At 47.6% G+C, this 22,700-nt stretch overlaps 1 protein-coding gene across 1 annotated transcript; it reads right to left on the bottom strand.

Annotated features, from left to right (window-relative positions):
• Positions 1-3,099: 3,099 nt before the first annotated feature.
• BMP4 (bone morphogenetic protein 4) lies at positions 3,100-6,035 on the bottom strand. Its single transcript, XM_030452571.1, has 3 exons — positions 5,920-6,035; positions 5,048-5,424; positions 3,100-4,103 (listed from the first exon to the last, which is right to left on the bottom strand). Exons 2-3 carry the CDS (start codon positions 5,415-5,417, stop codon positions 3,262-3,264), a joined length of 1,212 nt encoding a protein of 403 aa, XP_030308431.1. The 5' UTR covers positions 5,418-5,424; positions 5,920-6,035; the 3' UTR covers positions 3,100-3,261.
• Between the last annotated feature and the right edge of the window lie 16,665 nt (positions 6,036-22,700).

The following is a 22,700-nucleotide window of genomic DNA, read 5'->3' as shown; positions in this document are numbered from 1 at the left end:
AAAGCCAAACACTATCTCAGGATAAACCACCCACCCTGGATCTTCCCTGCTGCCTGAGCAAAGCTCGGGTCTGATTGAGAGAAACCAGCCAGAAGCTGAGCAGGCAGATCCATGGCAAGCAGCACCCAGTGAGCAGAGGGGCCAGGATGAAACCACAGAAACCCCAGCAACCAACGCACAAAACAGTGGCCAGAAGTTCTGCGTGGAATTTCTGGGTCTCTCCACACCAGCACTTCACACTTCTCTCCCCAAATCAAACCCCTTCTGCCCCTCTCTGGGGTGGTGAAGAAAGCTCTGATTATCACCCAGCAAAACTGCAGTGGTGGAGGGAAAAAAAAAACAAAAACCCACCTCTGGTTACCAGCTGGAAACTAGAAAGGGGCCTGATTCTGGTTTTCCTGACAAGTTTTTTTTTGGCCCTTTCGTATTTTTAAACAATTTATGAGATTGAGAATTTTGCTAAATGCCTCCCTGGTCACAGGAAGGTGCAAACACACTCAGTTGGGCAGGGAAACCCTCAGCCCCTTCACTCTGTGCTGAACACACTCAGTTGGGCTCCACTGAGTAATCTGCTTAATGCATCTACCAATGTTTTGTTCCACACACCACTTTTACTGCTAGCTCCTCAGTTCAAATTCATGCAAAACTAATCTAAATACTATGGTTTTTTTGAAAAAAAAAAAAAACAAAACAAAAAACAACAACCAACCAACCAAAAAAAAAAACCCAGCAGGGTTTTTTTCCCCTGCAGTTTCTGAGCAAACCACCCCATGTAGGATTTCCCCACCCCATGCAGAATCTCCTCACCCCACCTAGGATCTCCCCACCCCACAGCCCATCACCAGGGCAGGAAAATCAAAAAAAAGCAAAAGAAAAATCTCCCAAAGGCCACGTCCTCCTCAGGACCACCTCTCCCCTCACAGCACCCATGGCAAAGCAGGTGCCTCTGTCTCCATGAGGCTGCAGCTTTGATTTCACCATTTAAATGAAATATAAAAAATAAAATAATTAAAAAAAAGCAACAAAATAAACAGACCCATAAAGCAGCAGGAACGAAGCAAAAGCAGTTGGAAACCCACAAGGAGAATGATCTAAACCCAAGAGCCACTTGCACACACGCTGCTCAGCTTTGTGACACCCTTGTGGCCTTCAGCCTCCAGAACAAGCCCGGGATGATGCACCAGGGAGCAGAGAAGCAAACTTAATTATTTTTTTAATTTAAACTTTTAAATTTAATTTTTTTTATTAAATTTAATTCAAATTTAATTTAATTTTTAATTTTTTTATATTAAAAAATAAAAAAACAGCCAACAGTGATTTTTTAATTTTTTTTTTTTTTCTCAGACTTCCCCCCCTCCTCTCCTGGGCTTGGCCATCCCCAGCGGCCCCCCAGCAGCCGGGGTTATGGGTGGTGGGGTGGAGATTTGCCCTGGGTGTGTAATTGCCCTGTCAGGCAGCTGAAAGGCGCTCGCCTTTAGCTGATGCCACTTCAAAATGAAATTCTTTCTTTGCCATGGCTATGTCTGATATGCAGGCATCAAAGGCGAGGCAGCAGGTCGCCGATGCCCCGGGCCACACATTTCCCTTCTAAAGGCAAGGAATGAGAGCGTCAGCTCGGGGCCAAGGGGGGCCCAGCAGACACGGCAGCGAGAATCCCAGACCCCTATTTCCATGGGGTCCCCGGTGCTGGGGTGATCCCAGAGCATCCCCGCAGAGCCCTGCCACGCAGGGGACACTCGGTCCCCGCAGCGAGCACCCACGGTGAGGTGCTGGGACCCCACAGCACCCAAGTGGGGAGGCTCAGAGTCATCCGGAGGTTCTCCAGCTACAGAGGGGACTTTGTGTCCCTCTGTGCGCCGGCACCTGGTGGGATGGAGGGGTGGGAAAGCCTCGCTGGCACAGAGAAAGCTGAGGGCTGGGGTTTTGTTGGTTTTTTTGTTTGTTTCCGAGAGAAACCAGGGCCACGCTGGCCTCCCCCCGCAGCTCCCATCTCCTCCTCTCTCCACCTGCACTCTTCAGGGAGCCAAAGCTTTTGGCAAGCTTTCCGCTCCAGTTTTTATTGGTTTCAACTAAGCTGCCCCGTTCAGAGGGTTGGAAAGCTTCAATCGTTAAAGGGGAAAAAAATGAAAAAAATTGAAAAAACTTTTTAAAATAAAAATAAATTCTAAAATGCACCATGCACCCTTGCCTTGCTACCCTCCCTTCCCAATCCCGTGGTCACCGAGGACACCAGTCCCATGCACACAGCTTTTCCAAGCCAAACACAGCCCATCCCATGTCTCTGAGCCAGGGGTTCCAGACCCTGGATACCTCCAACTGTACCTGTTCAGCTCTGATTAGCTAACACATATTTAACTGCTCCAGATATCTTTCTTTTTTTCCCTTCCTCCCCCCCCACTCCCCCCACCCCTTTTTTTTTTTTTTTTTTGGCATTGTAATGGGGCGATTTGATCTTCAAAGGCCCCGTGCAAACCTTTGAAGCTTCCCAAAGTAGCCAATCTCCAGTGTGGAGGGGAGGAGGGGGCAGGGGTGGAGTGGGGGAAAGAGGGGAAATGTTAATAGTTTTAAAACCTGGGGAATCCTGAAGATGGACGAAAAGGGTATAAAACCCAGTGGAGGGTTTAGCATAAAGCCCTCAGGTAAATCTTCACCTTCTTTTCAAATGCATTTTTTTGGTGGGTTGCTTTGCAAAGGCTTGGGCCAGGTTAGCAAGGTCGGCTCCATTCCCAGCAGCAGGGAGAAGCAGATCCTAAATCTCCAGGGACCCTCATCTCCCACGTGGAGCAGCCCCAGCCCAGGGGGATCCGCGGGACCTCGGCGAGAAACAGAGACACTAAAATTTGCAAAGCCTTTAAAGGGGGGAAAGGGGGTGAGGGTAGGAAAGCAGGAGGAGGGGGAGAAGGTGAGAAGGAGAGAAGATACATTCCCTGCTGCACTCCCAAGCCAGCACAGCCTCAGCAGCACCGTGGAGACACAAAATGCGTTTACCTTTAAAATAATGACTCATTTTATTTTTTTCTTTTAATATGTAGTTATAAATATATTTTGTCAAAATATATGATCATTATTGTCAAAAAAAAAAAAACCAAAAAACCAAAACAAAACAAAAACAAAAAACAAAAAACATTTGCACATAAAGTCATAAATAAGGTCAAGGTGAACGTTTAGTTTAGAGAAGAGTCCAGCTATAGCAAGCAGTTCTGGGGTGGGACGGGACGGGAGGGAGAGAAGAGGGGAGGAGAAGGCAGGGGGGGAAGGGGGTCAGCGGCACCCGCACCCCTCCACCACCATCTCCTGGTAGTTTTTCAGGACCACCTTGTCATACTCATCCAGGTAGAGCATGGAGATGGCGCTCAGCTCCGTGGGCACGCAGCAGGCCTTGGGGATGCTGGAGTTCACGGAGTTCACCAGCGTCTGCACGATGGCGTGGTTGGTGGAGTTGAGGTGGTCGGCCAGAGGGAAGGGGCAGTCCCCGTGGCAGTAAAAGGCCTGGTAGCCCGGGGGTGCCACGATCCAGTCGTTCCAGCCCACGTCGCTGAAATCCACATAGAGAGCGTGGCGGCGGCAGTTTTTTTTGTTCTTGCGGGAACGCTGGTGCTTGGGGCTCCGGCGGGCCCTGCGGGTCAGCGCGTGGCCTCGCCCGTCGTGCCCGAAAGTGACCAGGAGCGGCCTGAGCTGAGCCCAGTCCCCTCTCCCTTGAGGTAAAGATCGGCTAATCCTGACGTGTTTGCCCTGATGAGTCTGTGCCTGGTGGAGGTGGGTCACCTCGATCACCAGCCCGTGGTTCGGTTGCTTGTCTTTGGTCCACCGGATCACGGCCGGGCTCACATCAAAGGTCTCCCAGCGCGTCACGTTGTGGTGCACCAGACGCGTGTCCAACAGGCGTGTAATGGCCTGAGCGCCCTCCGACAGCGGCTTCATCACTTCGTAAATGTTTATCCGGTGGAAGCCCCTCTCCCACGCCGCGCTCGGCTCCTCCACCTGCTCCCGGTACAGCCGCAGCTCCGCCGAGGAGATCACCTCGTTATCCGGCACGCTGCTGAGGTTGAAGATGAAACGGATCCGGGGAGACTCGCTGGGACCCGGGACGTTCTCCAGGTGCTCTGGTGGGGAGCGGGAGGAAAAGCAAAGAAGAAGAACACGTCAGCCTCGGGGCACCCGGCACCCACCCACGCTCCACCTGCACCTCTCTCTGCTCCCCCACGCATCCCTCCCGGGAGGACCTGGAGCAGCTCCTGCCCCGGAGTCGCTCGCTCACCCTCCACATGCCCGTGCTCACCCCTTCCCCTTTGGGAAAGGCTTTTCCTCTTTCTCTCCTTCCCCCTCCCTCCCCAAATCTCTCTAAAATCACCTCCCCGGCAAGGGATGGTGGCAGGGAGCAGAGAGGTGCCCCGTTAAGGGGCACAGGGGGAGAAAGAGAAGCAAATTCCAAGGCAGTAATGATGCGGCTGGATTAATAATTCAGATTTACTTTGGAAAAGAAACATCCGCTAGGAAACATTTGGATCAGATTACAAGGGCCTATTGAATAAACCTTATAAACACACAGCTGTAAGTATTAAATTCGAGTTGGGTTTGGGGTTTGTTTTTTTTTTTATTTTTATTTTATTATTTTTTTTTCTTAAGAGCAAAACCGGGCAGCAAATCGCTTTGATAGTTCAAAAGAAACACACCAGGGGCGAGATCCCGCCCTCGCTTTACTCCCCGCATCCGATCCAGAGCTATTAAATCCACGCGAGCCCAGGGAGTGACCCCGAGGCAGAGGCACGGATGGAAACTCGCTGTTGACAACAGAAGCAAAAGCACCTCAAAGTACGGTCAAGCTCGGGTTAAGCATGGGATGCTGGAAAAAAATAAAATAAAAAAAAATAGCAGCACGCCTGTCACCCACACACAGCAGGCTGGCGGGGAGTAGGGGGGTGCGTTTCCTTCCCAAAAATTAAGGGCCAGGCACGTCCCGCTTCTAAATGCATTTGTGAGCTTCCAAAAAAGCAAGGAAATCCCGCTCGCTGCCGGGACTGGGAATTTACCTCCTCCCATCACTGACCTTCATGGTGGAAACTCCTCACGGTGTTCGCCCGGCTGGTCGATCGCTCAGGGTACTGCAGGCTAATTTCCTGGAGGTTTTCCTCTTCTTCTCCCGACTGGAGTCGATAGAGATCCAGCATGTAACTAGGAATGACGGCTGATTTGCTGGGTTGAGGCCGCCTTCGCAGCCCAAACATCTGCAGCAGAGTTGTTTCGAAACCCCGCAAGAGTTCATGGCTTTGGGCAGAGCGGCGTCCGGATCCGGCTTGTCCCTGAAGCTCTGCGACTTTCTTCCTGCCGGTCTCGGGTATCAGGCTAGCATGGTTAGTACCTCCTAGCAGGACTTGGCATAGTAGGATGACCATCAGCATTCGGTTACCAGGAATCATGGTGTCTCTGGCGTGTAAAAAACGCAACAACAAACAACAAGGAAAGTCAGGATGAGAAGAAAACTTCCCCCCCCACCCCTCCTCCTCCTCCTCTTCTTCTTCTTCTTCTTCCGAATAAGCTTTAAAAGAAAAATAACATATAGCAAAACGACATGAAAAAGGAGCCCCCGAACGGCACAGGCGCAGGGATAAGCCGCCCGGTAGCCCCCCGGGGCAGGAGGGTCTCCGGCGCATCCCGGCACCGATCACCCCGACGAGTCGGGTCGGGGCGAAGCCGCGGCGGGGAAGAGGCGGCCGGTTCGGCGGGACGGGGCAGGGGGTCTGTGTGTATCCGTCCCACCGTTGCCGGACCCGGTGAAAAGAGAGCACTGGGACAAGCCCAAAGTAAAGTTATTTAAAAAAAAAAAATAATAAAACAAAACCATAAAAAATAAAGACCAAAAAAAAAAAAAAAAAAAAAACCGCAAAGAGCGAAGTCGAAGAAGAAGAGGGCTGTACTCACTGACAGCAAGCAAGGCATATCAGCACAGTCCATGATTCTGGAGAGCCAGCTCGGACCCAGCGCGCCGAAAGCCTGGGGGCAGCGGCTGCCGAGCGCCTCCCGCGATCGCCGCCCGGGCGCAGTGCGGCCGCCGCCGCCGCCGGCCCCGGTTTTCTGCCGGCCCCGCAGTCACGTGGAGCCGCACACCCCCCCCCTCCTATTCCCCCCCCCCACAACCCCAAACCCCCCCCACCCTCCCAACCCGGCCCGGCCCGGCCCGGCCCTGCCGCCCCCGCCCCCGCCAGGCCCGGCCCGGCCCGGCTCGGCCCGGCCCGGCCCCACCGCCCCCGTCCCGCCCCCGCCCCGCCCCGCCGCCCGCCCCAGGCTCCCGGCCCGCGGCGCCCGCCACCGGGGGGAAGGAGGGGGTTGGGGGACCCGGGGTGCCCCCCGGGGTAGAGCCCCCAGTGGTGCTGGGGCTGAGCTGAGACGGGCGGGGGACGGGGTTAGCGCGGTTCCCCCGGGGGGCTTCCCCCTGCCCCCCCCCCCCCGGTCCGTTCAGGTGCATGTCCGAGGGACGGGCAGGGCCCCGCCGCCCCCTCGCTGTCCCTTCGGGGGACCCTCGGCGTGGGTGTCCCCGGGGCAGCGGCGTCAGAGGACGGGGCGGCTGATGTGGGGACACGGCGGGTCCGGTGAACCCTCCGAGAGGCCGGTTTGGGAAGGGAAAGTCCGTAAGGAGAACTCGGGAAGAGCCTCTCCCCTGACGAGGAGGGAAAGAGGGAGGGAGGCAGGGAGGGAGGGAGCGCTTGGGAATGAGAAGCAGCTGCAGGGAGAGAGGGACGGCTGTAGAGTGCTGGTTCCTCCCGTGCTCTGGACACCCCGACCCGCTCCCGGGGGCTGGGAGCCGGCTGCCAAGCCTGGGATCAGCCCTGCTCCCTTCCCTGCCTTCCCACTCGCCTTCTGGATTGTCTCATCCTTCTGCTCCCTCTTCCCTCCCTGGCAGAATAACTCTCTCCCGGCTTCCCACCAGGCCAGGTCCCCAGACCCCCACCTGGATGTGAAGCAGGCACCTACTGGATGTGAAGCTGCTCCACGGGGGGACAAACAGGGGGCTCCTGGAGGAAGAATGGTCCCTGCCCCAAAGCTCAATGCCAGCGTTGCCCTGGGCTAGTTTTGGGGTTGAAACAAAGAGCCAGGCTTCCAAAAGCTGTTCCCAGGTGGGGTTTGGGCACAGAATGGTCCGCCAGTAACACAGGTCAACTGGGCATACTGGGGGTGATGTATGAGCAAGGTGTGGGGAGGGCAGCTCCTTGGAAAGCCCCCCTAATGAAAAGTAATGGATGCCAGATACTTCAGAGAGACAGGGTAGGAGGAATGGGATAAATAAACTCCACCAGGGCTTTAAAATGTTGTCCCTTTCCCCTGCTAGGGCATCCCTTTTGGTTGGGCAAACTGTCATCCAAGGGAAAGCAAAATTAGTTAATTTATGAGACCAAAAGATGTGGTCTTGGAGCGGCCATGGGAACTCCAAAGTTCATCAATTAACCACAGCCAAAAGCCTGCTCAGAAAGGAGGGCAGCAAACCAGCTCTTTCCCACAAACCACCAGGCCACTGTGCCCAAGCATTCAGCAAGCTCATGGCCACATGCCTCAGCTTCCTTACTGCCCCAAAACTCTCACACGGTCAGATTCAACTTCTTTTATTTTTTTTTTTTATTTTTTTTTTTCAGCTCAGACCTGACCCATGCATTAGAAAAGCCCAGAGATGTCACTGAAAGGACACGCACAGATAAAAGGCAGTGCTGACACTGTAATATCTCTGAGTTATTCCTATACCACTCGGAGTTTAAAAGAAACATCTGCTAGCAAGGTATTTGGACTATGAATCCATCAAAAATTTGTGAAATATTGCTATCGCCATTTCAAATGTATCACACTGTGTGTTATTCTTCACAAGGAAAAACAATTTTTCGAGTGGCTGCTGTGCAACTTTTTAAAGTTAAATAACATTTTCATTGAAAATACTCCAGTCTATAAACAAAGTTTATGCAAGGGCCTGTATAGCACTGCTCTTAAAACAGACCTCTGGGTCTGGAAAAGCAACTCGCTCCCTCTTTGTGGGAGCAGCCCCTGGATACTTTGCTCCCTTTTTTTTTTTTTTTTGTCGAAAGACCTCGCTTGGGTTTTGTGAGGATCAGAGAGTGGCCGTGTTTGAAATGTTTGTCACTGAGGAATTCAGTCCCACGGCATCCAGTGCTGGCCCTCGGAAGCCATCCCGTTCATCCCAAGATCCAAAAAGTTCCTTATGCAATGTTGGTTAACCATGACTCCGAGCGAGGAGGTGGCCAGCTGGGGACAGCAAGCCAGCGGGGAGCAGTGTGGTTTAGCCTCTTGTAGGAGGCAATAGTGTATTTGAGTAGCTTATTGGTTACTAAGAAGTGTTAGTCATGGGGAAAGCTGTAGTATTTATTCTGTAAAATGTAAATACATAACCCAAACCACTGAGGAATAACCACGGATGGAAATAGTGTAGCGTCTACTGAGGGAGCTGAAACACGTTCCTACAGAAGCTGTATTTCCTTAGCCCCAGAGAGAGTAATTCACCTTGAACAGAGCTTCTGCTCCAGCCCGTGGAGTTACACGCAGGCTGAATTCGGTCCAGCACGCTAAACAACCGCCTGTGTTCTATATTCCAACCAAAAAAAGTCAATGCCAAAATGGAGCTAAAAATACAAACGTGGAAGGAAAGCAAACAGCGCTTCACGCAGCGGTAGATCCAACGCTCTGTGTCCCAGCCCATCAAAAACAGAGCCCACCATGTCTGTCCTCAACACAGGACACACCTCCCCCTGCATCCCACCTCAGGGGGGTGAGATGGGGATTGGTGTGGTTCTTGCCCGTTGTCCTGTCCCAGCCATAGTCAGGGTTCTGCTGCCAAATTTTTACCTGAGTTCTGTGCAAAACCTTCTGGGGATCTCTGCGCCTGGACAGCAAAACCTGTGGCCACCTCTGAGGCTGAGCAGCAGGACAGCAGAGGACATCACCCTGCAAAGGATGGCCAGACAAAGAGGTGATTCATGTGTGTACAGACCTTGACTGGGACAGATTTGTTTTGTTGGTGGCAGCTGGAAGCCCAGGAGCTGGCAGGTCTCCTGGAGCCTGGGTACCCAGCCCTGCTCACACAGGTCACTAGCCAAGAGGCAATTATTTGCTCCTTTTTGTTTCAACCCACCACATATGGATTTGCCCAGATGTGTTCCTGATAAAATCCCACCCATTTCCAGGTTTCACATGCTCAGGACCTACCAGCAAGCACCTCAGGTTGACATTCAGCACCTCTAGAAATTAGGCCAGCTCTGTTTACAAGGTAAACTTTTCTCCCAATGGTAACATTTCAGGAGATGCCTCTGGACTTTCTGGCAGAGAGAGATCTTCCCAAACCAGTTCTTGCATCCTCTGTTATTTTTAGAGCAGCTGCACCTTTTGGGCTCCAAAGTTTGCAAACAACCTGCTTGGGGAAAAAAAAAAAAAAAATCAACAACAAAAACTTGTCTCACCAGATTTGTGCTTGAGCAGAAACAAGCCTAAAACCATAAATAAATAAATAAAGTCAGATGTCAGAGACGTTTTAATGACACGAATTAGAGGAGGAGATGCCAATAAGTGTGCTAAGATCAGTTCCCTCCTACCCTTTCCTTTCAACTGCCTAAGCTTGTCAATTAAAACAAAAGGGACTGAGCAAACAGCTCCAAGGGATTATGTTTTCCAGTGTAGCTCTTCACTGAAGAACTGGGCTACAACCAGTGGACAGAAGGGCAGCTGCCTGAATAGCAAAAAGAACATTTTTATTCCTGATTTCTCTGAACACGTTGGAGCTGACCTGTTCTACCAGCACTTTTTACCTTCTCTTGAATAAAGAACCCATGTTTCTCCTGAAACACAAGACTGGCCCCAGCTTGGTCTTGCTTTCTGCTTTACATAAAGTGTCTCTGCTGAGGTGTCAGAACCACGTCTAGAACCACTCCTAAGCTTCAGAAGAGAATCACATTCCAGATTGCTGTTACATTCCAAAGAAATTTATTTTTTTATTTTTTTACAAATCCATACAAAAACACTATGTGGGAACATTTAAAAAATGCAGTTCTAAAAAGGCAGTCTTTGGTAATCAGATACACAGCAGTCAAAGCTGTGGGATTGTCTGCTTTTGTCTGTTTTTAAGTTTTTAAGGATGATTTTTATTGTTTTGCAAATGCTATTAAAAGATTGACTGTCCCACACAGGGAGAACATTTAGCTGCTTTTACATGACTTCTTCAATTTGTCACTTTTCAAAGATCCCCCAAAATAAGCCAGCTTAGAAATGTCATCCCTTGCTTTTCATACATACATTGCCCATCCTCTGTTGTGAGAGTGTGAGATCTCTGCTCCTAAATTTTGTCCTTTAAGAGATGCTTGGGCAGTGCATCAAAGCTGGGAGGCCTGGGCCTTAGGGATGTGCTCCAGCAACATGCTGTATAAAAGGAAGGTGGAGCCATTTTAATGGTCTGTTATTAAAATCATAGAATCCCAAACTGGTTTGGGCTGGGAAGGAACCATTTAGTTCCACCCTCCCTGCAAGGGTGGGTTACCATCCCACCAGCCCAGGCTGCTCCAAGCCCCATCCAACCTGGGCTGAGACACTGCCAGGGATGGGGCAGCCACAGCTTTTCCAGGAAGCCTGGGCCAGGGGCTCAGCACCCTGACAGCAAAGGATTTGTTCCTCATATCTAACATAAACTATAAACCTCTCCTCTTTTATTCTGAAACCACCTTATTGCTATATGCCCTAGCAAAAAGTCCCTGAAATTCTCCTGAACTGTGCTTGACACATCTCTTGAAGACATCTGTTGGAAAGCCATCTATCCATCACTTGGTTTCCTTGATGAATGTTACAAGAGGGATATGATCTCCTGCACCTTTTGGGAAGAACTCTTACCTTTAGCACACATTTGCTTCTGCACTGCACTCCTGCCCACCCAATCAAAATCTCATCCCTGAGCAGTGAGAAGAACCTCCAGAAGATGAAGAATGAATTCCTCCTGCTTGGAAATTGCAACTGCTTGTAATGAAGCCCATCATTCTCCTAACAAATGCCATAGGGCCATGTGGCTACCTAAGATAAGCAGATCCATTTTGGATCTGTTGAGTCATGAATATTTTGGAGAATACCACAAGCATTGGCAGCTCTGTACATACCACTCCAGTGTGTCTCTAGCACTGGTTTGTCTGAGCCCAGCTGATATTTCCAATGCTTTGCTCTTCCTCACTGTCTGGCAATGCTGCCAACTCCTCCATTCCACACAACCATGTGGCACCTCCAGGGTGCTGACATTTGTCTTTGTCCTTTAATTGTATCTTGAGATCTGCTATCATCAGAAGCTTTAATGATTTCAAACACTAGTACAAGGCCTGCATTTAAGCCAAGCAAGACATCTGCTGCAGAAATAGTTCACACCAAGCTCACTGTGATTTGCAGCAAAGGATTTATGGGTTGGCGTTACCACGAGTGCTGGGAAGTGTCAGCACATGGATGAATTTTTATTTTAATTTTGAGTTCATTAATGTGAACGTCCTCACCTGAAAGCAGAGAGGAAAGGTCCTGCTTGGGATTCCCATTTGGGAAACTCTGACATGCCCAGTGGCCTCCATCTCCAGCAGTAATCAACTGTTGGGGCTCATTTTTACCAGATGCCTGGTGACAAAGCACATGCTCACAAGTAATCATCAGACCAAGGAGCATTCTTAGAAAGTGCTCACTGAATAACCTCACACAACAAACATGTATTAACAGAGTCTGAGCTTCCTACAGATCACTTTGGAGGGGATGGCTCCTACTCCAAACATGTGCATGAGGCTGCAGGTTTTATGGGCTTTGTAGATATCATAGGATACACCAGTGGCCTTCCAGTGTGTGAAGGGGACCTACAAGAAAGCTGGAGAGGGACTTTCTAGAAGAGTGTGTAGCAATAGAACAAGGAATAATGGCTTTAAACTGGAAGAGAAGAGATTCAGATTAGACACAAGGAAGAAAATCTTCCTTGTGGGGGTGGAGAGACAGTGTCCCAGGTTTCCCAGAGAAGCTGTGGCTGCCCCATCCCTGGCAGTGTCTCAGCCCAGGTTGGATGGGGCTTGGAGCAACCTGGGCTGATGGGAGGTGTCCCTGGGCATGGAGGGAGGGATGAAGTGGGTAATCTTTAGGGTCCCTCCCAACCCAAACCATTCTATGATTAGCAGCACAGTCCTCCACAATCCAGGATCTAGAAAAACACCCAAAATGTCCTTCAAGTTAAATCCTTATGAAAGGAGCAATGCCCTACAAAGGAAAATAGGGAAGCTTAAAGAACCTGCAGTCCTGCTGACAAACCTTTAGCAGGATCTGCTTCACTACAGTGCAGCAGGGCCCTTTTTTATTATTATTGAAGCAAATGAGGTGTTAGCTGGGTTTATTTTCAAGGCAGAGACATTTTTACTTAATGTTACCTGCTCTTCATTCTGGAACACCAAAAAACCCTTGCAAGCAGAATCAAAGCCCACCTCCTCTCCCAAACAACTACTCCCCAAAAGCATCTGAGCAGGGGCACAGTTTGTGTCAACAGCAGTGAAACCTGGTTTAATTTATGGCTCTTTTCTATGCAAGCAATTATCTATTTTCCTCTTCACTGTTTCCATCATACACAGACACTGACTCAGCAGCCTGAAGGAGTCTTGTAGCTACTTGGGAAGTTCAAAGGCCATAAGTTTAGAGCAGTGCTGCAAGTACTGGGATGCCTAAAGGGAGGCTGACCTAATGATGAAAGAGCTGATTTGGACTTCAGAAGGACTCAGTTCAGCTTTGTGCTTCTGTGACACTGGCTGAATCACCAGGAACCTGCTTTATCCAAGTGGCTAAATGTATGCTCACCAGTGAAATGTCATTAAAAGCAGAATGGAGAAAGGGGGCAATGAGAATTAAAGGTATGTCAGATCCTGGTAGCACCTATAAAACAAACAATAATATTAGAAGGGTTGGACCAGGTGATCCTTGAGGTCCCTTCCAACCTGACGTTCCCTGATTCTGTGATTTTGCACCCTTCACAGAAACAAAGCAAAACTAAACCTTAGTTCCAAAGAGGTCCTCAAATTCCACCCAGCAACCAGGTGGTGTTCAAATCATATCAGTGAGGCTCCAATCCCTGGAAACATGTTGGAAGAGTAAGACACAACACAGACTCAGTATGATCTCTCATGTACAACACATGAAGCCAAAGTTATAGTGCCCCATGCATCCTGAAGAAACACCCAGGGATTCCCATCTCATCTACAGCAGAAAGACCTGGGCTGACACTCTCTCTCCTGTCACGCCTGCTGGAGAAGAAAAGCAGAAGGAAATCATCACCATGGGACAACTCAAAAACTCCAAGAGCAAAGGCTCCTCCAGAAGAAAGAAGAAAAAGTGAATATGCCTGGAAAGCAGGAATCACATCGTAGTCAGAGGTGGGTTTCTAGCATTTTCCAGAAATACTCATCAGGGCTTTAGATTACTGGCTGGCTGCCACACAGCCTGTGAACTGAATAGAGGCCAATTTGTTGACCTGTAGGCTTCAATGCAAAGACAGTCTGTGCTCTCTGATACCTTCTGCAAATGCTGTGGGCAAAGCAGGGTTGTACGTGTGTTCCGTGCATGTCTCATCCCACAGGCAGCCCTGGCTTCCTATTAAAAGCCATTGGCAGGATCTACTTATTTTTATTTTTTAAAAATACTTGTCACCAAACAGCTTATCACGGAATAAAACTGAGGAACTGGCTCATAAAAATGGGAGAAGAGGGGATTTTAGGAGAGGGATGGCTAAAAATCAGTTTGAACAAGGAAAAAAAGTGGGAAAAGGGATGTGAGTTGGAAAGCATCACCATATCTCACTCTCTCTTATGTATGGAGGGACCTTGGAGCTGAGGGATGCTCTCCCACACAGAGGTCCACCTGGGCAGAAGGGTTCACAGAGCCAGACCCCAGAGGGGAGAAAACTGATATGGGAAAGAAGTGAAAACCAAGAAGGCAAATTCAGTCTGGGCAAAGGGCCAAGGCAAGGCCAAGTGCAATTCTAGAAAATGGGATGAAAGCCAAAGGCACCGAGGTGTCACAACAGGCCAGTGCTGGTCTGCAAAGACAACCCAGAATGATGCAGCTGGCAGGTGCACAGCATCACCCAGACACAATGAGAAATGGGCTTAAAACTAAATTTTGGAACAAAAGGCTCAGGGTGAAGGATTTGAAACATTCATTTCTACTTGTGAAGGATCTGGGGTTACCATACCACTGGTATCTCCCAGCACCAGCCCCCTGGGTATGCTGGGCTTACAGTGTAAGTCATGGAAAGCAGAACTAATTTGCAGCAATTTCCCTGAGGATCTCTTTGTCCCCCTGCTCCCACCCTCCTTGCTCCATCGCCATCCTGCTGACTCTGCTGCCTTTCCCCACCCTCTGAGCACACAGCTGGTAAGGCAACAGAACCAGGTCTCATAGACAGAGGACCCAATTCCAAGAAATAATGCCAAAAAAAAAAAGCGAACATGTGATGTCATTGGTAAAAGTGGCATCAGCTTACAGACATTCCTCACAAAGACCCAACCCCAAGCTAACTCCATGGCTGCCAGAGTCATCTCTCTTGCTTCCTGAAGCTCTCAGCAACTCACTTCATCTCCCATCACTCTTTCTCCAAGTAACAGCTGGGTGCAGAGGCAAAATGGGCAGGAAATCCTGCTGCCTGTCCTCTTCAGACCAGGGGGAGAAGGGAGAAGAGGATGAGTGGGGTTGGGGCTTGAGGGACTGCAAGGTGAAAATGAAGTGGACTAAGACAGATGTTTGAAGAGTGGAGGATAAAATGAGAAGGCCAAAAGAGGACTTGGAGTCAATGAGTATTGACTTGAGGTAGGGATGGTGGAGACAAACCCCACATTCAAAGCACAAAACTGCAGCCACCCAACATGAGCCTGACAGAATCTTTCTCACAGTTTGGATTTGCAAAGCTGTCATGTGGTTCATTTCTCTCTTGGAAGCACTGACAGCACCAGCACAATCACCATTCCTTTTCCAGTGGTTCCCCAGCTGCTAAGCCACCAAGAACCCAAGATGAGACTACCACAGAGGAGGTACCTTGAGATGGATGACACAACTGGATCATTTCCCTCATGTTTTCTGCTCAGTACAGGTACAGCAGGTACCTGAGTGTATCTACAGGGTTAAGAATGCCTGCAGCCTGGGGGCTAAGCAATAGTCACCAGAAAATTTGAGACCTGAGTAATCTGCCTGTGTTTGGAGGAGGTGCAGAGCCCTGCTGCCTCAGAGGTAGCTCTCAGCACACTCTCAACCCTTTTCAGGACACAGAATTTCTCTCACTTGGCATCATGCAGTCCCTGTCCTCACAGCAACACCCTCACCCTGCTGGGCAAAAACTCCTTTCACCCAGTCCAGCAAAACTCCAAGCAGAGTCTGAAGAACAAAACAAGACAAAACAAAAAGACCCCAAAACCCCAGACAGCAGATGAAAGACAGTTTTTAAATAAAAAATAACTAAAGGCTGGGCTTCCATTCCTTGAGGCATGTAAATGCAGTGCTCCTGTATTTCAAACTCTTCCCAGCAACAGAGCTCCCAAAGCATTTTGTCTCTCTGGGGTGAGCAGCTCCATGGCTCAGTGGCAGAGGGCACAGGCAGTGATCTGGCTCACGTTACTGAGCTGGATCAGATGATAGGTGAAGCTCCATGATGCTGAGCAGAAGGCACAGCTGGTCAGCAGCTCACAGGTCAAAGTCTTTTCCTTCTAGCTGAAAATCCTCCTCCAGCTTTCTTTTCTATAGTAAGTAAGGCCCTTCATCCTCCAAAGATTTTTGTTGCTACCAAGCTTTGTGTACTTTGTGTACACCTATCTCTGCATGGACAAGATTTTATCTCCAGGGCATTGGCACAATTTGTTTCATCTCACATTTATTAATTGTTTTTATAGTCCATTGGTTTGTAAAACTGGTCATTCTACTGCCCTATGAGAGGTGAATAATAAAACCAGCCAAAAAAACCTGCCCTGCATCCCTGGGTCTTATGTAGATTTGTTATCTCTCTTTGTGTGCTGTTAGATTTTCTTTGTGATATTTTTGGCTGCTAAGACACCTAATGACCTAAGTGGTCCCAGGAAAGGGGAATTGGCTTCCTTTGCAAAAAGCCTGGTATTTACTTGCAGTTTAGCTTACCTGACTTGCTTAAAGTGTTACCAGAATGCAGCCACCTACTTTCTTTTCTTCATTTTCACTTGCTACCCAAGATTTGCTTGAATTGAGAATGTCTAAAGCCTCAGGCATGATCCTGGGTGTTCTCAAGACTTAAATGCCACTGCTTAAAGAGTTAAAGATCTAGATGGCTGCACTAAGAGGATGATAAACTAATCACTCAGTCACTGCTGGTGAGCCTGGTGTCATTTACTGAAACATGGAATGCATTTAACAATGTAAAAGAAACTCCATGCAGTGCAAAAGCCAAAGATGATTGTTAGATTGTCAAGGTTTACTTTGGAGAAAGTTCTCAGTCTAATTACTGACAGTCAGGCAACAGAAGTATTTTTCTACTCACTGAAGAAGTTAACATTGTCCTTTTAAGCCAATGGGACTTCTTTTATTTTTTTTAATGTGACCAAGGACTGCAGCTTCTGCTCAGAGGACTACAAAAAAATAAGATGGGACAATGTGGAAGAAACAACACCTTTAGGGAACAAGTAAGAAATATTTCCTGATATTATAAACATAAGAAAAGTCAAAATAATAATTACAGTACTCATGGTGCCTCTTCCCTATTGATTTGTATCTTCCTGCACTGTGAAATGGCTTGGAAAAAAAGGCCAGCCCTCAGCACTCCACAGAAATAATTATTTAAAAGCCAAGATCTATTTTCATGTTAAAAACAGTAAATGCTTCAAAACATTTTCCCTGCAATCTCTAAACCACGATAGAAAAGAAAGACCAGGCCCCACATTTTGGTTTTACATTTTAGAATTTGGTGAATATTGGCATTTGTTCTCTAGCCTTCAAATGAGATCTTAGTTAAAGATCAAGAGATCAAAACTGGATAAAACATCAAAGGGATTTTGTGAGGCTCACCCAGTGAGCAACCACACTGCAAATAAAAATCAGTTTTTGTTAAACTTTGAACAGAACAACTCCACTGTGCTAAGCAGTTGGTACAGAACCTTTTCCCAGCACACCAAACCCTGAGCTACTGTCAGATACCACCAGAAGTTTTTCTCTTGATATGGAAGTAAGACCCAGAGTGACAGATGATATTTCTCCAGAGCAAAATGAAGGTGTGACCATGGCTCATCCTTGCAGATCTGTGTCACTTTGACCTAGCAGACACAGGCAATAATAGACAATGCAGAGACATGGGTTTAGCACATCCTAACAGCTTAACAATTCTCCAGAGGCTCTGGATGGATGCTCTGATGTGGCCTTAGCACATCTTTGCAGATGTCAATTTGACCTGGTAAACACAAGTAATAATAGAAGAGGAAGAAATATCAGCTTAGCAAGTGTTAACTGCTTAGCAGTTCTCCAGAGGCTTGAGATGGACACTCTGCTTCCTAGCTCAAAGCTTGTCCCCTGGCTCTGGTACTGCCACCCACATGAATTCCAAGGAGGAAGGAGAAATAAATAACCTCCTAATGACACCTACCTTCAGGACAAGCCTGACAAGGTGGTACCTGATAATTTTCCCTCCTGGGTGACAGCTGTTGGCCCAGGTGGTTCTGCTGGTGTTAGGGGGTTCTGTTAGGTCAGTCTCTTCAGAAGTAAGCTTCATCTGGAAGTACAGGATCAAAATTCATTTGTATGGGTGGAAATTCAGCTGATTGAACAGAGAAATCTCCAGATTTGTCTCATCCTGAAATAAGCATCAAAAATATATCAAGTTGCTCTCAAACAGTGGCTGTTTCCCTGTGTGCTTAAAGAGGGAATCTGAATGAGTAACTCAGGTGCTGCTGCATCAGCTGTGGAGATCTAAAGGCAGAAAAGCTGCATGCTATTCACAGGAACCTGATGTTCCTGTTGGGTACATCTTTCCCTCTACAAAGAAGCAACATTCACCCTAGGAAGTGTCACAGCTGAAAAGAGAGAACAAGCACTTTAACCAAGAAGTAGAACCAAGCAATGGTTCTGCTGACAAGAGCTAAACAACTTTGGGAAAGCACTCAGAATAATTCCACAGACCCTAATGGCTACTGCAGAGCAACTATTCCTCCCTCATCTCTCTGTGCATGTATTTTAAGGGCTGAAAAACTGCAGCTCTTGTACTTCTCAGCAGCTAATAAAAATCCTTGTTAGCAACATCTGGATACAAGATAAAGGAACCTTGCAAAGAAACATGAGGTATTCAACAAGTTTCTGCAGTGGGTTCATCGTCAGCCCTCTGAGGACTTTTCTCTAAAGTCCACTGAGGTGTTGGGGTGTTTTTCCATTGACTTCATTGGGCTCTGAACCAAGACCTAAAGCCTCCCTGCTGGGTTTTGGACATTTATTTGTGTTTGATCTGTAATAAGACCTTTCATTTCTCTGATTCCTGTAAAAACAAATAAAGCCACAGTACAAGAAAGCAACTAAACACATGCTTATCTTTAAGCATATCCCTAAACCCATTTGCTTGAAGTCCTAGGAACTCTTGGGAGAGAAAAACCACATGCTTAAAATTAAGCACGGGCTCAGGGGAGTTGCTAATTAGTGATGGCTCTGTGTCTTATAGGGCCCTGAACACATCTTGGAGGTTTTAGGGTCCACGTGGGAGAAATTACATGGAGACCATCTCAGAAGTGTAACTTTTTGTATTGTACCTAATGTTGGAAGCCTGTCTGTAATGGCTGTAGTAAGGCTGATCCTGTTACAACACCATTTACAACTAGTTAAGGGAAGTAGAGTTTCTTAGGTGTCAGTAAAAATAAGAATATCTAAACCCAGAGCCTTTTCTTGGCTATTTCTACAACACAGTTCAGTCACAATAAGCAAACTCATCAAAGCAAAACTGCTTTTAGGAATGGATGTGTTTACTGGCATCTCAAGTGCAAATGTGTCTCAATTCAGCCAGAATTTTGCCCCTGGTCTCCTTCACCTTGCTCAGAGGAAGCTGTTGTGCATCCTCCAGAATCTGGCTCTTGGAAGATAAGGGATTCATTCATTACCATTGGGTCAGACAGCAAAAGGAAAACCATTCCCAGCAACCTGCACAGGGCAGAAAGCTTTTTTCTTCACCACACCTTGTTTATTCTGGACCTCTTCTAAAGAGTGTTGGAACTCTCAGATTTCTTGAGCACATAGAGAGCCTCAAATTTAACATGTCTGACAGGTCAGATCAGTGTTGTCTTTGGTGTGAGAACATTTGGGATGTTTCTTTGCCAAACAGTCCTTTCAATAGGATTTTTCCTGGCTGAGAACTACTGGCACTTTCTTATCATTACTTCACATTTGCACAGGTACCACATGCCCACTGACACAAAACCTCTCACCTTTTCAGCACCTCCTCTGCAAGACCTGAAACTTGTCCTTCTATGGCTTCTACACTCCATCTCTTCTTCTTTTCACATTTCTTCCCAAACTCCTTTCTGCAGGTGCATCAGGGCACAGCACTGCAAGATGCTCTTGGCCCTTCAGCCCCATAAAATGTTATATTGTCCCATGTTTATAGGGTCACTGTTCTACAGGGTGGACAATGAGGCCACATTTCTGTGGCCATTAATGAGGAATCTGGATCAGATGTTAGCACACAACATCACTTTCAAGTTAGCCAAAGCACTCAGTCTGGTGCTCCTGCTGGCTTCACTGTTTCTACAGGCTGTGGAGAGACAAGTGATACCTGAACCCAGCATAAATCCCTCAGAAGAATATTTTTGAAAAGAAAACCAATTGTTTGAGTGCTTCACATCGTGTGGCTGCGGAGTCTTTGATCTGAAATTCAATTTTCCACAACTTCACACTTACCTTGGACTAAGAGTGGAATTGTGAGTCAATGCATGGCCCTCTCTGAACCACCAAGAAGAAGAGGATGCTGCAGGCTGTGTTTGCCTGGAAGCATCACTGGGTCCAGTTCTGGAGCCCCCACTATAAGAACAACATCGAGCTGTTGGAGTCAGTCCAGAGAAGGACACAAAGGTGATCAGAGAGCTGGAGCACATCTACAGAGACAGGCTGGGAGAGTTGGGGATGTTCAGCCAAGAGGAGAGATTTGGGGGAGATGTTAGAGCAGCCTTCCAGTACAAGAAAGATGGAGAGGGACTTTTTAGGAGGGCATGTAGTGATAGGCCAAGGGGCAATGGTTTTACACTAGAAGAGGGGAGATTTAGGTAGATACTAGGAAGAAATTATTTACTGGCCCAGGTTTCCCAGAGAAGCTGTGGCTGCCCCATCCCTGGCAGTGTCTCAGCCCAGGTTGGATGGGGCTTGGAGCAACCTGGGCTGGTGGGAGGTGTCCCTGGGCATGGCAGGGGGTTGGAACTGGATGAGCTTTAAGGTCCCTTCCAACCCAAACCACTCTGGGATTCTATGATTAGCAGAATTGTCCTCTACAACCCAGGATCTGGAAAAAAAAACTAAAATTGCTTCAGCCCAGCCCATACTATTTTGAGGATGTAAAGGAGGGTAAACTCAGGAAACTTGGATCCTTCTGCAGCCCCCAGCTTTTAAGGGGCTTTTTAAGGGATGATCTCCTCTACTCCTTCACTCTTCAGTGTCAAAGACCCAGCTCATAGAGACACTGCAGAAGACATTAAAGTCTTGTAAGAAGCATTAATAAATCCATCTTCTCTAAATCCCTGAATAGCAGATCCAAAGCAAAAAGGCCCAGAAAGTCCATCTCATGATTCCTTTTCAGCCACTGGCTCTCCACTGGGACGCACTCCCTAAATCAGCTGTTGCATAAACATAATGTCACAGAATCACATAATTACTGAGTTTGGAGGGGGTGTCTGGAGGTGACAGAGTCCAACCCCTTCCTCAAAGCAGGGTCAGCTGGAGCAAGTTGTTCAGGATCTGCTAGATCCACACCTCCATGCATACTTAGTCTGGGAGAGCCATTTTCTCTCAGCTTCTTGGTCCAACCTGTGGTTGAGATGATGCAGAGAACTCAGCTTTTCAGAGGACCTGCTTGGTCTGACCCATTTGGGAATGAGTGGTAGATATTATTATACAGAGGTCAATACCCTATGGAGCTGATGAACCAGACAAGGGTTGGACTTGTGGGCTCTGGTAAACAGCTGCTCTGACCTCTGGCTGAACACAGGAGCAGCAAGAGTCATCTTTTCCTCCTTCTTGTTAAAAAAAAACACTTTGGTTTCTCTTCCAGACAGCAATGGTGGCAATCCTAACAGCATTCCTTCCTACAACATGGATTTTCAGGTGGATTGCACCTTGGATGGGCTGCATTTTTGTGGCTGGAAGAGTTGTACAGGTGTTTCCACTTCATTTAATAAAGCAGAAGATCCCAACCAAGCCAGAAGTTAAATATTCATCAGCATCTTCTCTGTTGAGTCTCTGGTTGCATTAAATGTTCAAGAGGTATGATCCACTTTTAAACTTCTCAGGATGACCTACATCTCTTGTTGGAGAACTGGTTCACATCACTGCAGGCAAGTGGATTTTAGAAACTCTCCATTGTGGACATGTAGTAAGATGAAAAAATTCCTCTTTTTGATACCCTTGCCAATGTTTTCCCAGAGACCTCTTTGCATACAACCTGTGGAAATGAAATACTGGCTTCCTTCTGCTAGCAGATACATAAAGGAGTTTCCCAAGGAAATCTGGGGAAAGAAAATTTTGTTCAAGATATTTCCTAAACTCAAAGAAGAATGGAAGGCTGTACTCTCAAAAGACCTCAGAAAATTCACTTCTTTCACCACCAGATTTCTGTTCCCCACGCTAACTCTAACCTCTCTGTTTCCCTTCCTTTCCACACAAGATTGATTCACAGAACTTGATTTAAAGGATGTTTATTTCCATAACAAAAATGATCAGGGGTCTAGAAAACATGACCTATGAGGAAAGATTGAAAGAATTGGGTTTGTTTAGTCTAGAGAAGAAAAGACTGAGGGGGAGACATGATAACAGCCTTCAACTATGTAAAAGGTTGTTGCAGATAGGAAGGTAATAAATTGTTCTCCATGTCCACTGGGTATAAGACAAGAAATAATGGGTTTAAATTGCAGCAAAGAGGATTTAGGTCAAACATTAGACCCGTTCCCTCAGAGGAAGGACAGGTGAAGCACTGGAGTGAATTAGTGAAGGAGCTACAGACACTCTGTCACTATTCAGGCAAAGATTTGCCAGGAATGGCTCAGACCTGGCAAATCTTGCCTTGGGGTCAAGAAATAGATGATGTCTCAAGGTCCTCCCTGCCCCTCTTCCTGCCAGTATATTTTTACAGCAGTCAAAATTACCATAAGTATCTTTGTTCCATAGTAGGAAATGAGAAAATCTCTCTTGGACACTCTAAGGGATTTTTACTGCTGGTTTTATCCAGAGTGGCATTTGAAGGCACCCCCATTTATTTCTATTTAGACAATTAGTAAATTAAAGGACAATTTTCAAGATCTGTACATGTTATCACTTGTTTTCTCCTATGGTTCATGCTCTGAAGTGATGTATCTACACCCCAATCAGCAGCTTTTCTCCAGATAAGAGATTCAGGACTTCCAGACAAGCAGATCCTGTCCTATCTGGAAGAGAAGGCTGCAGACCCAGCCATTAGGAACATCATCTGGCTGAGGGGGTTT

Source organism: Calypte anna, chromosome 5A (genome assembly GCF_003957555.1).
Source record: "Calypte anna isolate BGI_N300 chromosome 5A, bCalAnn1_v1.p, whole genome shotgun sequence".
Lineage (NCBI taxonomy): Eukaryota > Metazoa > Chordata > Aves > Apodiformes > Trochilidae > Calypte > Calypte anna.
Note: the sequence above shows the minus strand (reverse complement) of the source record. Positions and strands in the feature narration are given on the sequence as shown.

Coding starts and splice junctions, on each gene's coding strand:
- BMP4 (XM_030452571.1), bottom strand. CDS start 5,417: ATGATTCCTGGTAACCGAATGCTGATGGTCATCCTACTATGCCAAGTC. Junction 4,104..5,047: donor GAGGAGTTTCCACCATGAAG/GTCAGTGATGGG, acceptor GCTCCCCACCAG/AGCACCTGGAGAACGTCCCG.